Raw genomic sequence first — 14541 nt, forward strand, 5'->3', positions numbered from 1 at the left:
TTAAAAATGCCTAAATTATGCATAAAAGCTGAGAATAAACAACTAGGAGATGTAAACAGAAAAAAAAAGAATATCAAAAACATTTTGATTAATATAATAAAATGTGTGATATATTTCGTAATGTATCTTTAGACAATGTATATATTGTCTATAAACTAAATTTTAAAAACTATTTGTGTTATTCTACAATAACTGATGTACTTATCATTAACAAGGCTGTTAAAGCCTTGCTATATATCACATTTTGTACGATAGATAAATTCAACAGTTTCAAGTCTTTTAATGTACTTTATATTTATAATAATTATTATGTGTCTGTTACTCAACTCTTGGAGTTGACAATTGAATACATGTGTAAAGGCATACAAGGAAACAATTTTGACTGATGCAAAATATTATGCAGCTTTCTTCGACGCATGTTTAATCGTGTATCATTATGATATGATAAAACTAAATATAAATCATAACACTCGTGTACAACTTGAAGTATTGCTTTTTCTATATCTATCAAAATGATATTGTATTTCAAATTTTCTTTAAGACCTCTCAATATCTTTGATATCAAAATTTGTATCAAAAGGAGTTTATATAAATTTGTTATTTTTTTTTTATTCAATTCAAAATAATAATTACATCTTCATAGATACTATGAAGCATGTTATATTATGCGTCAAATATAATGTACGAAATAATCTATTCCTGCATTTGTAAATATAATAGTTACTTGAACTGCACACTGGTAACGCATGGTAATAATTTACTTTCAATATGTACTTTACATGCTACTCATGATAATAAGAAGTAAATGCAGATGTAGTAACAATTAATTACATATTCGGCAGAAGCATAAAATACAAGATAAGATTCTCTTGTTTTAAGCTATTTATAGTAAAAGAAAAAAAAAAAGAAATCCTAGTAGAATAAAACGTTTTCGCAGTTTCATGTTAAAATTTAATTTTGTATACCTATATAATTCTAGTAGTTGTATGACTAATAATAATACTATTTTAATTATACATATAAAATTTAAATATGTGCATAGATACATTTTCTTTACATTTGCTAAAATATAGTAATATGTAATTTGTATTATACGTTTTAAATTGAAATGTAAAATAATAAGTAGATGGAGGGAAACTACTTTATACTATACTGCATCTTTCAATTATCTCAAAGATTCATATTTGCTACTTTCAAATTACATAAAGTAAAAAATATATATGTGTATATATATATATATCAATAAAATCACTCTTCTGTCAATATAGATCACTTTATATACTATATTCAATATCTGAATAGTATCAACTCAATTTACATAATACAGCAACTTATTTTTCTTCACTCTTCACACCCTTATTAACATTATAATATTTACAATTCATCAATTCATTTATACAGATTTTTTTTTTTTTCATATTACTGAATATACTTAGGCTTACAAAAGGTGACTTTGGGATTAATAATGATTCTTATTTATTAAATGAGCGATTGATGTAAATTATGTACAAGTACTTCAACACAACAACTGATTTAATATAATCACATGTAATTTACTATCTACGATAACGCTTAACAATAAATAATTAGCTTATACAATGATACATAAAGTATTTTGAAATATCAATATTGTCTTCTAGAAGAATGTTTTCTTTTTTTCTTTTTTCTTTTTCTTTTATGTTAGGTCACACTCTAAATGAAAACAAATACTATTTTTCTACACGAGTGCAATCTTTAATATAATTAACTTTCAATGGATCTTAGTTTCCTATGCTGACAATAAAATAGGAGGTAAGATGAACAGCTATGCACTCTTCGTATAAATATGCAATCAGGAGAACACACGTTTACTCTATTCCTAAACAAAAAAAATCCAGATCATATTTATCGTTCCCTAACAAAAAATCATAGTTAGATTTTAAATTTAAATAATTATATTTAAAAAATTTTTAATCGTTTAAGTTTTATTAAATTCTCAATTCATTGAAGAGACGATATATTAATAAAATAAGCTTTAGATAAATTTAAACCACTTTTTAATCTATATATACGTATAAAATAAAAAATTTTTAATGAAAAGATTAAAAGACAAGTATTTCTATCCAACTGATTTTTTATAACAGATAAGAAACATAACAGATACTGAATGTATCACTTTAAATTTATTTTATACCATGTACAAAGGATGGCCTCCATTTTAATTTATCATTTCTATTGGTTGAGAGAATGCAATAAAATATTACATACGAAAATTCCAGTTTTGAAGGAATTATGACAATGATTTTAATGCACTTGGAGGCATTGAGTAGATTCAATAGATCCATTTTTGAATCCATGTTACAAATAAAAGGTCACATTTTAAAATTGAAACTATTAATTGTGTGTATTGACAACATAAACACTCAGTAAAATTAACATGCGTTGCAAATCTTATAATAATTTACCATAAATTAAAAAGAAATATTAATAAACTTAAAATATTACATAATATTCTCTGTAAACACCACTGTTAATTCTTTTAAAATATGATGTGATGTCTCTGGTAAATAATTACACTCTTAATTGGTGTACCCAAATAGTAAAGCATTAATATGATAAATTTTACATCAATTAAGTTTTAATTTATACTAAAAAAATTATATATCGAAAAGATGCATGGAACATTTTCTAAATATTTCTATTCTTTAGATTTGAAATCATTAAAATGTAAAGAATTATTGCATTAATACTTTTTTTTAAACTAAAAGCTGCTTATTGTTAAATGATAATTGTTTTGGCAGCATAAATTTTATGTTATTTAATTTGTAATGATAATACAAAGTGATAAAATTCCTGTGTGAAACATAATGTAGGTATGATACTAATGAAACATGTAACGTTCAAATGTCAAACATTAGCTTATAAATAGATTATTTTGAAAATTACAGCAATGGAAGCGAACATTTTATTTTAAAGGTAATTATGATTTTAATAAAACATATTCTTCTATTACTATACATTTTCATTTGTATTATGAAAAAAAGTTTTTGCACAGATTGATTGTGTTAAACATAAAATTTGTTTATATCGCTACCTTTTTCTAATATTTTTCATCCTTGAAAATATCAACAATTGATTTTAATGTTCAAACCGTTATATGTAATTAACAAAACAAATATTGGTAAATTACAATCCCAAGCAATTAGAATATTATAATACTAAATTATGCGTGAACATTATGTTTCTAAAAAAAATTGAATATATGAATTATATACACTTGATAAAGTGTTATTTTTATGCTATAAAATATTTTCACTATTTATTAGAGTCAAATTGACTTTGTGTTTTACCTTGCGACCCTGTCTCTTTGATGCTTTTCGTGAAACTTTAGACTCCCTGGTGTCGTGTACTTGTTTATTCAAACCCAATCTAAAACGCACAGGCATCTTTGAATCCAGAGTACCTTCATCTGTAAAAATACATACAATTATTCAACATAATATAATGCTTTGAATAAAATTAATTTGAAACGAACCATTGTAATAGTTCCAAAATATTACGGTTAATAATTCAAATTTAGAAATCGAAAAGAAAAGGCATGAAATTGCAATTTTAATAAAATATACTATCAAAAATGAAATTAAGCAATAATAAATATTTTTCTCAATTTTTGCACCTAATATATAACGTCCTTTTACTCTCTGTTATACCTTGTTAGTCTTTTGCAATAAGTTTTGCTACAAAATAATTTAATTAAAACATTACAAAATATCACAATTATTTACATTAATAACACAAACCTTCCGAATCATGTAAGTCAGATATTGGCCGATGAAGAACAGTAACCCTTCTAACTTCCTTTTGATTAGCTGCAAAATATAAATACAAATTCAAAATTATCTCACGTACTTTACTAATACAAGAAATCCGAAGTGTACATTATTTAATACATATTACTTACTTTTATCATCTGCTTTAACTAAGTGTCTTTGATTTGCTTTTGCATTATTCTTGACGACTCTGAAAGCGGAAACAATTATTTTACATTTGAAAAATGTAAATATTAATATGAAACAAAAATAGTAATGTTAATAATATATATTTCTTTAAATGCCATACTCTCATCAAGCAAAAGTCAATTTTGACTAAATAATATTAAATATACTTACTCATTAACAACTCCTTTAAAAGCAGATTGCACTAATCTTGCAGATTGTATTGGCACTGTTCTATTTAGTCTTTCTGCCCGCCTTCTACTTAATTCAGTTCGTAAATCACTTTCTTCGTCAACTGCTATGTCTTCAAAAATGGCATCCACATCGTCGCTAGGACCATCAGAAACAACATCTTTTCTCTTTTTACACTTTTTATCCTTCCCAATTCGTTCAGAGAGAGGAAGTTCATTTTTCAATTTTCCTACTTGATACAATTCCTTGTCGCGTTTCTTCTTCTTTTTCGAAGATTTCTCTTTCTCTGTTTTTTGTGATTCCAACTCAACACACGTATTAACAGAGCTCGTGATCGCAACCGGAGAAGTATTTTCCATACTCTCATCAAATTCTTCAAATTCTAAACACAAATCATTGTCTGGTACCTCATATTCCTCTGTAACTTTCCTAACATTTCCCGCTTGTAAATCTCCCCCCTCTATAAATTCTACCTTTTTACTAGTATTCTCCTTTTTATTTAATTTAATTTTTTTATTCGCATTTATAGGATCTATAGGCCTTGTACATTCAAATTTTCTTCGCCTAGCTTCTAGTACAGGATCATTAATTACATCGGTAGATTCCTTTTCCGTCGTTGAGACTTTCTCAAAATTCTCTTCCTTTTGTTTCGACTTAACACGATTTGCTTCCGGAGATATTCTACCTTTAGGCGCCGGCGAGGATTCCTTCGCGTACGATGGAGTACCAGTACCGTCCGGAGTAACCGACCTTGGTCCATGCTTTCTACACGATTCTTTGGGCGACCATCTCGGGGACCTTTTCCGTCTAGGCGAAAGACGAGGCGAATTTCTTGGGGACGACCACGGTGATCTATGCGGCGACAATCGCGGCGATCTTGCACGCGGAGAAATTCTTCGCGGCGATATTTTCGGCGAGGGTAATTGTAACGATCCTCTTCTGGGAGATAATCCAGGTGATCTCGATTTTGGTGACAACCTGCGAAGAGGCGACGTCCGTTTTGGAGACATTTTGGGCGATCTTGTTCTTATCGGTGATCTGGACTGAGGAGATAGCCTAAGCGGTGAAAATTTTGGTGATCGCGATCGTGTCAATCTAGGGGATTTAGCTGACGATATTTTAGGAGAACGTATCGGTCTCGGTGATCTGGAATGCGGCGAAAGTCGTGGAGATCTTCCTCTCGGTGATAACTTTTTGATCGGTGATCTTCTTATAGGAGATTTGTTCGGAGATCGACGCGGAGATAATCGTGGTGATCTAGATCGTGAGGACATTTTAGGTGATCGTGAGCGCGGGGAATATCGCACCGGTGATTTTCGAGGCGATCTATACCTCGATATTTCCCGCTGGGACTTTTTTAACTGTCTAGCTGGTGACCTTCTGGGAGATCTTCTGGGTGATTTTTTCCTTGGTCGTGATCTTGGCGACAACGATCTACGTTTCTGTGGAATTCGATTACCTACGTGAGGAGATATAGACCGCCTTTCACTCTTTAAAACAGCTACCGTTGAAGCTGTGGTATAACTATCCTTCCGATTATTGCCGTCTTCTGTTCTGTTCTTCTGACTCGTATTTTTTCCTGCATCATCCTTTTTTATCGATTCTTTACTTTCTCTTTTACTACTTCTTTTCTCTTTTTTCTCGGACGGCTTGTCAACGTTCATCTCTCTTTCCATTTCATCCATCAAACGTTCTAAACTGTCTTCCTCTTCGAGATCAGCCATCAAAAGAATATCATCGTCGTCGTCATTAACGACCGGTTTATCTTCTTCAGTTTTTATTAAATTTTCTGCAGTTTCTTCTTGATTTTCAGCCACCATTGATGAGGGTTCAGTTTTAATACCGTCTTTCTCAATCGTTTCTTCTTTCTTGATTGTATTTTTCTGATCTTTGTTATCTTCCTCGTCCGAACCACTTCCATGGTCTTTGAAACGGTGAAATTTTGATACTTCTAAAAAATATTATCTTTATGCAATATTTCAAACAAACGATAAGAGTTATAAGCATTACAGTTGTGAATACTTTTACAGCATACGTACAATAATCTACATACCTGTGGGGTAAGATTCCATACTTGTTTCAGTCTTTTCTACTGAACAAGTTAAATCAGCTTGTTGAAGTACTGTACGGTCATCCATAGGAACTATTGCTATCAAATTTGGATTACGTGGACTCTGATAATATAAATTCTATAAATAAGGAGAAGAAGTAAGGGTTATTTATAGAACAAGATTTTTCTTCATTAAAATTACTAAAATCCTATATAAGACAGCTTAAACTATAATTTTAAAATATAAAATACTTTTCAATAAGAAAATGTAATCTTAAAATGATTAATATTCAACACAGTCATTATACAAGAATTCTATTAACTATATTTAATTGTAACATTGAATCATTCTATCAATTAAAAATTTAAGATGAAAGAAAAGGAGAAAAGAGTATTACTCCATTTTGTCGCTGTTGTATTCGGTTATGAAAATATCCTCTTCTTAAAGGTCGCTGGCCTTTATACAAAGGATGAAATGTTTGCGTAACATCTATCTTCTGTACTTGTGGTAGAGACTGTTTCTTATTATGTACAGGATCTTTAGTTCTTAATGATTGGAGAGCTGCTAATCTAAGTGCCTCCAAATCTTCATCATCTTCGTCATCATTTTTTGTATTTTGCTGTGAAGGTATAATCATCTGAAATAAACAATATTTAAATTGATTATAATATATTTAAAAAAAAGTATTTTAGATCTTTTATTCCTAAATATAATTATACCATCATAAACAACTGTTAAAAATAATGTTTAAATATAAAATTACTCTTATAGATATCATTATAACATCAACATACTATGAAAATTGGACTATACAAGAATTACATGCATCTTATTTGCACTGTTTTCAACAATCCTTTGATAATAATTAATATATGTATGCAACAAAATTCTACAATTTAAGGGTATAAGAGAAGTGTAAATAAACTTGTTCATCATTCATTTTTGAATAATATTGAAATAAATTTTCTTTCTCATGACTGAATTTCACATATGATCAACACATAAATCAGTAATACACATCAAATTAATAACAATATGATAAATATATTGATTTATTAATTACTATAATATGTTTATGCTCACTTTTTGACGGTAATCCATTTTATTCGAGTTACAATTGGAGCAAAACTTGGAGTTATTACCACCAACACGAAGGTCCAACACTTGCATTAATAACTCTATACCAATTTTGGTATATGATTTATCTTACAAGCAATCACAATTTACATTATAAATTATAACTACATCGCAAAAAACAAAGCAGTTCTTTTGATCAATTTTTCGATAATTATGAATCCTACAGGCAATGTTGCACACTTTGTTACCCCCCACCACATATAAATAAAATGGCGTGAGCGCTCATAAAATCAAATGCCTTCGAACTAGAATGTAACGTAAGATGTGCAATCGGTTACTAGTTTCATAGTTCGATGTAAATATTTTCATTGATATCATTTTCTGTAGTATTTATCATAAGGAACTATGATAAGGAACTATGATATTTAAGTTCTGATTAAATAAAACCACATTGTATTTATTGTATGAAAAATTTATTCAAAAATTAAATCTCCTCAATTTTGTAACATAAAATTTACAAACATTCAGTTTTATAATTGCCTGTTATTATTTCACTGTTTAATTTATATCATAAAATTAAAATTCTTTTAATTTAAAGTAGACATTATTGGAAACATATAGCTTAACCTACCATTACTCAAATATACTAATGAGCATCTGTTTTACATTCATTACATATGAAAATAATCTGAAGTGTATTTTTACATGAAGTATGTACATATTTTTCATGCTTAATTATATACATATGTGATGGATAGATATATAAGGACTTGTGAAAAAGTAAATGTATACTGCAGTTCACCAGAGTCCATAACTGCGACGCGCAGGTTGGAAGATGGTGGGGGAACGCAGCGAGCTCTCTACTAATCGCTTTCCACTTCGTTTGGGAGTATCGCCAATCAGGGCGAAGATGCGCACTGGAGAAGCGCGAAGAACGAAAACTGGTCTTTTCGCAGTTATGGACTTTGGTGAACTGCGGTATACATACAATATAGCTGCCAAGTATGATCCCTCTGGCGGCGAACGCCAGGATTACTGCTACATTATTTTTTCAATTTATTATTATGTTAAAAATTGTTACTAAATAAATACAGTTAGTGACACTTAAAATACATAGTACACTTAAATCTATTATTTTATTATACGATCTTTTTCATATATAACAATTTAAATCTAAAACTTTATTTTAATCTAACATTAAACTGTTAAAAAAAAGCAGGAAAAGAAACTTAAATTTCTAAATATATGTATATACATCAAAAATATACGTTGAATCTGACAGACAATTTTTTACTAGATTCCAATATTTAAAAATTGGAAATTCTATTTAATACAATATAAAGGATCTATAAACTAATTGGCTGGTGATATAACAATATGCAATTTGAGCATATCTTTATTTGGACCTACTAAAAAAGGAGACGTATATTCTTGTACAGATTCCTGCTGAGGATTTAATTCTTCAAACGGTAGAAGATCGTCTAAATTGAGAACACGTTCTTTTTTACTAAATCTATGAATGATTTCGGTTACTCTCGTAATATGCTCAACACCATCTTGTAGTCCATAAATTAACACACCTATTTTCACCCGCATATCAGTATCACTATTTACCGGAGGTTCCTTACACGTAAGCGATAATCTTACCGATCGCTTCACATGTTCAGGCATTTCTACCGTTCCTTGCCATACTATTAAGAAAAACTTTTTAAACCAAACACCCTTTGGATATATATCAACGACCCATTCGCACGCACGATCACCAGCATACTCAGCTAAACACGAATGACTTGAAAACACAAGGGTTCTAGTGTGATAAGAGGGTAAACAATGAAAATTTTCGATAGTAAGTAACGAACTACAAGTGTCTACGGTATATAGTCTTGGTTCAAAAAGTAACGCGCCATCCTCTTCGTTTAAACTTACTTCTCTAACTCGATCCAACTGACCTGAATGAAATGACATTCCTATTGACATACGTTCTACAAAGAATTCTTTATATTTTTTTGTTAACGGAAATAAAAGTAATTCTGCCAATTGTCGAGGAGACATCATTGGAAATCTAACAGGAGACATTACAGCTATTACTAATTGTTTCAATGTAGCTTCTAATTCATCGTGCGACAACTGAGTTTTCAAACGATTTGCCTGATGATCCAACCAGGATTCTAGGCACTTGTATAACGTCATTTCATCCTTTATTACTAAACTACTTTGATGTAGTAACGATACAAGAATATCTAAATCAAAATTTCCAAAATCTGCAGTCTTAGCAACCAATTCCAAATTCCATTTGATAAAATTTTGACACGCTTGAGTAATATTGTGATGACCACAGTTTGATGTATACTGAAACCATGATACTACAGTGCCATGTGTGGCAGCTAGTGCAATATGATTTTGCATGTAATCAAGGCACAATGATATTAAATCCTTAACATTATACTTATCTGCTAAAGATAATATTGGTAGGACAACTCCATAATTAATTCTTATCTGACCAGTATAAAAGTAGCGCAAAAATTCACTAAATATAGGTACACATTGAGGTGTTTCTTGAAGAGTTACTCTACTTTCTTGAGACTCGCTCCATTGTGGACTCATTAACATTACCTATATTAAAATATTGATATCAAATTTATACAAATTTATGAAGATACTGAATGTAATTTCAATAAAAAAATAATTCTCTATCTAATGTAGTTCTAATCAGCTTTTGCTACATTTTAGGAATGTAAGTTTACAAATAAATTTGCTTACTTGGAAAACATCGCTAGAAGCACACAATATAAGGCGATGTGCTGGATATTCTATACCATCAACAACAAGACAAATATCATTCATAAGACGTTCAGCATATAATGTTGCTATTTTTAATAGAACTGTACGCGAATTGTCAACCTAAATAAGAAATATAAATATATTTACTTCTTTTTTAGTATAAATTATAATTTATATAAGTTTATAATAACCTCTATCGAATCAGAATTTTCAGACTCTCCGGTATCATTCTGAGCATTATTAAATTCCTGTGTTTGTTTATTTGAATCCATCTTTGAAGAATCTGTCATCCACTTAAATGAATTTTATAATATATATACACGCATGTTTCCGTTACATACTTCTGCTATTATCTTGTTGTTTATATCATAGGACATAATAATATCAATGACAGAAGCAACTGTTTAATTATATTTTCCATAACCTCTTACATGTCTCTAAGATACTTTACAAACCAGATACCTGAAAAAAAGAATGAATATATAATTAAAGCACAAGTATAGATTTTCTATTTTACAGGTGCTAAAATAATCATTTCTACGTACTTTCACAAAACATTAAACAAAAAGCGTCAATGGATTATCACAAATGACAATTATTTATTTAATAATCAATTATGTTTTTATGAAAAATAGTATACAATTTTATCTTATGCGATACTATCTAATAAAAGAAATTATGAATAAACTGTTTTAGTAAGTAAAATACATACGTTTTGTTATAACAATATGTAAAGGTTTTACAACCTCGAGTAGGACAAAGACAGCGAATAGTAAAACTTCATAAATTTGAACATTTTATTATTTATAAAACATAAATTCTTTTTTGTTTATTAAATCGAGCAAGAATCTATTTCTCTATCCAAAAGTTCAAAACACTCAAACTACACAAATGACATAGACTTGAAATCTGAACCGATCTGATTTGAAAGTAAATTGCAGTGCAAAGATAAAATTTTGCTCGAATGGTTGAATAATATATTCAGTGCAAATTTTTATACTTATTTTCATCAAATGATATTGTTAATTATGGAATTTTATTTATATTAATAACGAATACCAATAATAAAGTTCTGTTTCTATTATTTAAATGTGTTATGTTCGTTCATAAGATAGAAAATTGGATTCAATAACAACTTTATAATAAATATTGGATATTTAAAAGACTAATAATTAAGAAAATCAAAGATTATATTTGAGGGACAAACATGAATTCAGATGGTAATAATTTTATAATAAATTATTTGATGTGCGTAATAAATCATATTTCCCTCTAACATAGATGGTGTTGTATATTCATATGCAACAATATGAAACAATAATACGCAACAATAAGAACCAAATAGAATTGTTAAAAGACTAAAAGTTTGTTTATAATCTATTACTAAAGAAAAGGTACAGAAATTTAAATCTGCTTGTAAGTGTAAGTTTTATTGTAAACAAAATTTGATGAATATTAACGAATACAATTCCATGCTTAGTATTCTGTAACAGTTAAAGTCATATTAGTTATTTAACAGAAAAGTATTATTCTATTTCTTACCAGCAGCTTTATCTTACTAAAATAAATTAATAATTGAAATATAATTTTCTTGATTTATATTTTAATTGTTGCAGGTTACATCAAGAAAATATATATAATGTATTCTGTTTATATTTTTATATTTATTTGTTCTGCAATTATTGCAAGAATATGTTTTATGAGACTTTTTACATATAAAACAGAACAGAGAAAAGTAGCTTGCATTAAACCTGTTAAAACAATGATAATATTAGGGTCAGGTGGACACACTGCTGAAATGATAAGAATTTTTAAATATTTAGATTTTAAAAATTATACTCCAAGAATATATGTATATGCTGATACAGATATAATGAGCATGGAAAAAATTAAAAGCCTAGAAAAGAATAATGTTGACTATAAAGCATATAAAATTCGTAGAAGTAGAGAAATTCATCAGTCGTATTATACATCTGTTTATACAACTATTTATGCAATATTGGAATCAGTTCCAATTTTATGGAAAGAACGTCCAGAATTAATCCTGTGTAATGGCCCAGGCACTTGTGTTCCTTTATGTATCACAGCATTTCTGTTTAAAGTATTTTATATCATGCAAACTACTATGATATTTATTGAAAGTTTTTGTAGAGTTAAAACATTATCGTTAACAGGAAAAATTTTGTATAGTATAGTTGATCATCAAATTGTACAATGGCCGTATTTATGCAAACCAGATAATAATGGTAGAACATTTTATTTGTGAATAAAATCATTTTAATTCGCATTTTGATTAATTTTTTTAATTATTTCCCTGTAACATTTTTAGAAAATGTGTAGTTGCCCATTCATTGCAAAATTAATTCCATGGGATTTATTAATGGAAAATGTACAGAATTATTTACCCATTGAAATGAAAGTACATTTATCAACAATAACAATCAAGTTAAAAAACTTCATTGAAAATAAAATGTAAATACAAAAGTATTTTGTAAAGAATTAATTATTTAATATATTAATATTTATTATGTAAAAAAATTAAGAAACATTCAAAGTAGTATACAAATTTACTTACATTTCTCATAAATACAGTTTTAATAATAATCTGTTTTTTGTAAAAGAGATCCATCCACAAAATGGATAGAAAATTCGTTAATTTTAGTTGAAGCTTGTTTGGACAAAACATGGGAAACATTAAATTCAGGTTATTGGCAATTTGTGCCAATAGAATATCGATACTGTTATTCATTGTGCATTATTTTAAAGGTAATAAACCATATTAATATTTGACAATTTTAAAGAAGCATTGATTACTACTTATTTATGTAGGCAGTATTATTGGAATTTCAATGCGAGATTAATTCCAAAGAAGCCACAAAAAAGATAAAGCTATTGAAAAATGTTGTTCAACAAATTGATAAAGGTATTTTGTTAGGAGCTCCATTTCCTAATGTTTCTGACTTGTTACCACAGATTGCTTCAAAACTAAATCATACTAGTAAGTATTAGATAAAAACAAAAAAAAATGTAAATAATCTAAATTTATGTGATTTATAATTATATTGTATTTTTATACTACAATTTTGATGTTATTTTTGCAGTAGAATCATCTAAAACACTGAATTTTGAAAAATTGAATATCAAATCTGGAGATTTACATGATAGTGAATTGTTATCAAGATTTACTGAAATTAAACACTATGATGAACCCTCGATGGAATTATTTTACAGAGATATGTTTAAGCCAAAGGTTCCAGCAATATTAACAGGTAACATTTTATTAAATAATGTTCAAAAAATATATTTAATATTCTTGTATATGTATGTTTATTATTGTATTTCTACATAGAAAGTCAAAATAACAAATGTGATGTTTTAAATGTATTCCCTGTATAATTGTAGGTTGTATTAATCATTGGAAAGCTTTAGATCGATGGCAAGACTTGAGTTACTTGAGTAAAATAGCCGGCAATCGAATGGTACCTATTGAAATCGGATCACGTTATACGGATGAAGATTGGACTCAACAACTTTCCACTTTCTCAGAATTTTTGCAAAAATATATATTAACAAAAAATGATAAAGTTGGTTATTTAGCTCAACATCAGCTTTTTGATCAGGTTTATAAGTTTTGGCGTGTTTGGTGCTGCTTATTGAATTTATAATATTTTTATTAAATTTTTAAAACTCTAATTTCAGATACCCGAATTGAAAGAAGATTTTATGGTACCAGAATATTGCAATTTTACAGATGATGTTGATGATACTGTGGAGTCACCAGATATAAATGCGTGGTTTGGACCTATGGGGACTGTTTCACCCTTGCATTTTGATCCAAAAAATAATCTACTATGTCAAGTATGAAAGTTAATACCTGTTTTAAATAAAGTAGTATACATTTTACATATTAAATATTAATAATTAATAGCCAAGTTTATAGTTGGAAGTATAATATTATTGAGAAACAACTGTAATTTTAAAAAGACGTTAATATTGCTAACATTTCATTTATATTTCTAAATACATTTTAGGTATTTGGGTATAAAAGAATCATTTTATATCATCCAGATGATTCATTTAATTTATACCCCTATGATACAAAGTTGCTTAACAACACTGCCCAAGTTGATCCTTTGAATCCAAACGAGGAAAAATGGCCCAATTTTAGTAAAGCTAAGGGTTTAATAGGTTATTTAAAACCAGGAGAAGTACTTTATATTCCTCCAAAATGGTGGCACCATGTAACTGCTTTGACTCCAAGCTTTTCAATCAGTTTTTGGTGGAATTAAACATACTTTTAAAGGTATATTTAAAAATACTAATAAGTACTGAACAGTAAAGTACTGTGAAATTAGAAAAAAGGGGAGAAAGACTTCGATAAATTGTATATAATTTAATATAACATTGTACAAAAGGAATTGTAATATGATTAAAACTATAAAAAAGAAAATGATAGTAGAAAAATG

General features: G+C 28.4%; 4 protein-coding genes across 8 annotated transcripts; 2 read left to right on the plus strand and 2 right to left on the minus strand.

The window, feature by feature from the left end:
* Nucleotides 1-1121: 1121 nt before the first annotated feature.
* LOC117601740 (uncharacterized) lies at nt 1122-7559 on the minus strand. 3 transcript variants are annotated; one of them, XM_034318898.2, is made up of 8 exons: nt 7301-7558; nt 6615-6854; nt 6220-6355; nt 4149-6117; nt 3941-3999; nt 3780-3848; nt 3330-3448; nt 1122-1858 (listed from the first exon to the last, which is right to left on the minus strand). In XM_034318898.2, the coding sequence occupies exons 1-8, from the start codon at nt 7385-7387 to the stop codon at nt 1853-1855; spliced, it is 2685 nt and encodes an 894-aa protein (XP_034174789.1). In that variant the 5' UTR covers nt 7388-7558; the 3' UTR covers nt 1122-1852. The 3 variants fall into 3 exon arrangements, with proteins under 3 accessions (XP_034174789.1, XP_034174788.1, XP_076544727.1); XM_034318897.2 differs by lacking the exon at nt 1122-1858 and having other exon boundaries at nt 2457-3448; nt 7301-7559; XM_076688612.1 differs by lacking the exons at nt 1122-1858; nt 7301-7558 and adding an exon at nt 7012-7154 and having other exon boundaries at nt 2457-3448.
* A 289-nt stretch (nt 7560-7848) lies between these two features.
* Tango10 (transport and golgi organization 10) lies at nt 7849-10520 on the minus strand. The gene is made up of 3 exons (XM_034318899.2): nt 10267-10520; nt 10055-10195; nt 7849-9907 (listed from the first exon to the last, which is right to left on the minus strand). The coding sequence occupies exons 1-3, from the start codon at nt 10363-10365 to the stop codon at nt 8648-8650; spliced, it is 1500 nt and encodes a 499-aa protein (XP_034174790.1). The 5' UTR covers nt 10366-10520; the 3' UTR covers nt 7849-8647.
* Nucleotides 10521-11282: 762 nt separating this feature from the next.
* Nucleotides 11283-12341, plus strand: Alg14 (ALG14, UDP-N-acetylglucosaminyltransferase subunit). Its single transcript, XM_076688593.1, has 2 exons — nt 11283-11295; nt 11692-12341. Exons 1-2 carry the CDS (start codon nt 11283-11285, stop codon nt 12339-12341), a joined length of 663 nt encoding a protein of 220 aa, XP_076544708.1.
* LOC117601742 (Jumonji domain containing 5) lies at nt 11339-14504 on the plus strand. Of its 3 annotated transcripts, none has more exons than XM_034318905.2 (8): nt 11339-11497; nt 12405-12547; nt 12697-12841; nt 12905-13073; nt 13177-13344; nt 13478-13695; nt 13775-13933; nt 14107-14504. In XM_034318905.2, exons 2-8 carry the CDS (start codon nt 12408-12410, stop codon nt 14362-14364), a joined length of 1257 nt encoding a protein of 418 aa, XP_034174796.2. In that variant the 5' UTR covers nt 11339-11497; nt 12405-12407; the 3' UTR covers nt 14365-14504. The 3 variants fall into 3 exon arrangements, with proteins under 3 accessions (XP_034174796.2, XP_034174793.2, XP_034174795.2); XM_034318902.2 differs by having other exon boundaries at nt 11339-11491; XM_034318904.2 differs by having other exon boundaries at nt 11339-11469.
* Nucleotides 14505-14541: the final 37 nt, after the last annotated feature.

This window comes from Osmia lignaria, chromosome 6 (genome assembly GCF_051020975.1).
Source record: "Osmia lignaria lignaria isolate PbOS001 chromosome 6, iyOsmLign1, whole genome shotgun sequence".
NCBI classification, from domain to species: Eukaryota; Metazoa; Arthropoda; class Insecta; order Hymenoptera; family Megachilidae; genus Osmia; species Osmia lignaria.

Coding starts and splice junctions, on each gene's coding strand:
- Tango10 (XM_034318899.2), bottom strand. CDS start 10,365: ATGACAGATTCTTCAAAGATGGATTCAAATAAACAAACACAGGAATTT. Junction 10,196..10,266: donor AAAATTCTGATTCGATAGAG/GTTATTATAAAC, acceptor TTTCTTATTTAG/GTTGACAATTCGCGTACAGT. Junction 9,908..10,054: donor CTTCTAGCGATGTTTTCCAA/GTAAGCAAATTT, acceptor ATTTTAATATAG/GTAATGTTAATGAGTCCACA.
- LOC117601742 (XM_034318905.2), top strand. CDS start 12,408: ATGTGTAGTTGCCCATTCATTGCAAAATTAATTCCATGGGATTTATTA. Junction 13,074..13,176: donor TTCAAAACTAAATCATACTA/GTAAGTATTAGA, acceptor TTATTTTTGCAG/TAGAATCATCTAAAACACTG. Junction 13,345..13,477: donor GGTTCCAGCAATATTAACAG/GTAACATTTTAT, acceptor GTATAATTGTAG/GTTGTATTAATCATTGGAAA.
- LOC117601740 (XM_034318897.2), bottom strand. CDS start 7,387: ATGCAAGTGTTGGACCTTCGTGTTGGTGGTAATAACTCCAAGTTTTGC. Junction 6,356..6,614: donor TACAACAGCGACAAAATGGA/GTAATACTCTTT, acceptor CCTTATTTATAG/AATTTATATTATCAGAGTCC. Junction 6,118..6,219: donor TATGGAATCTTACCCCACAG/GTATGTAGATTA, acceptor AATATTTTTTAG/AAGTATCAAAATTTCACCGT.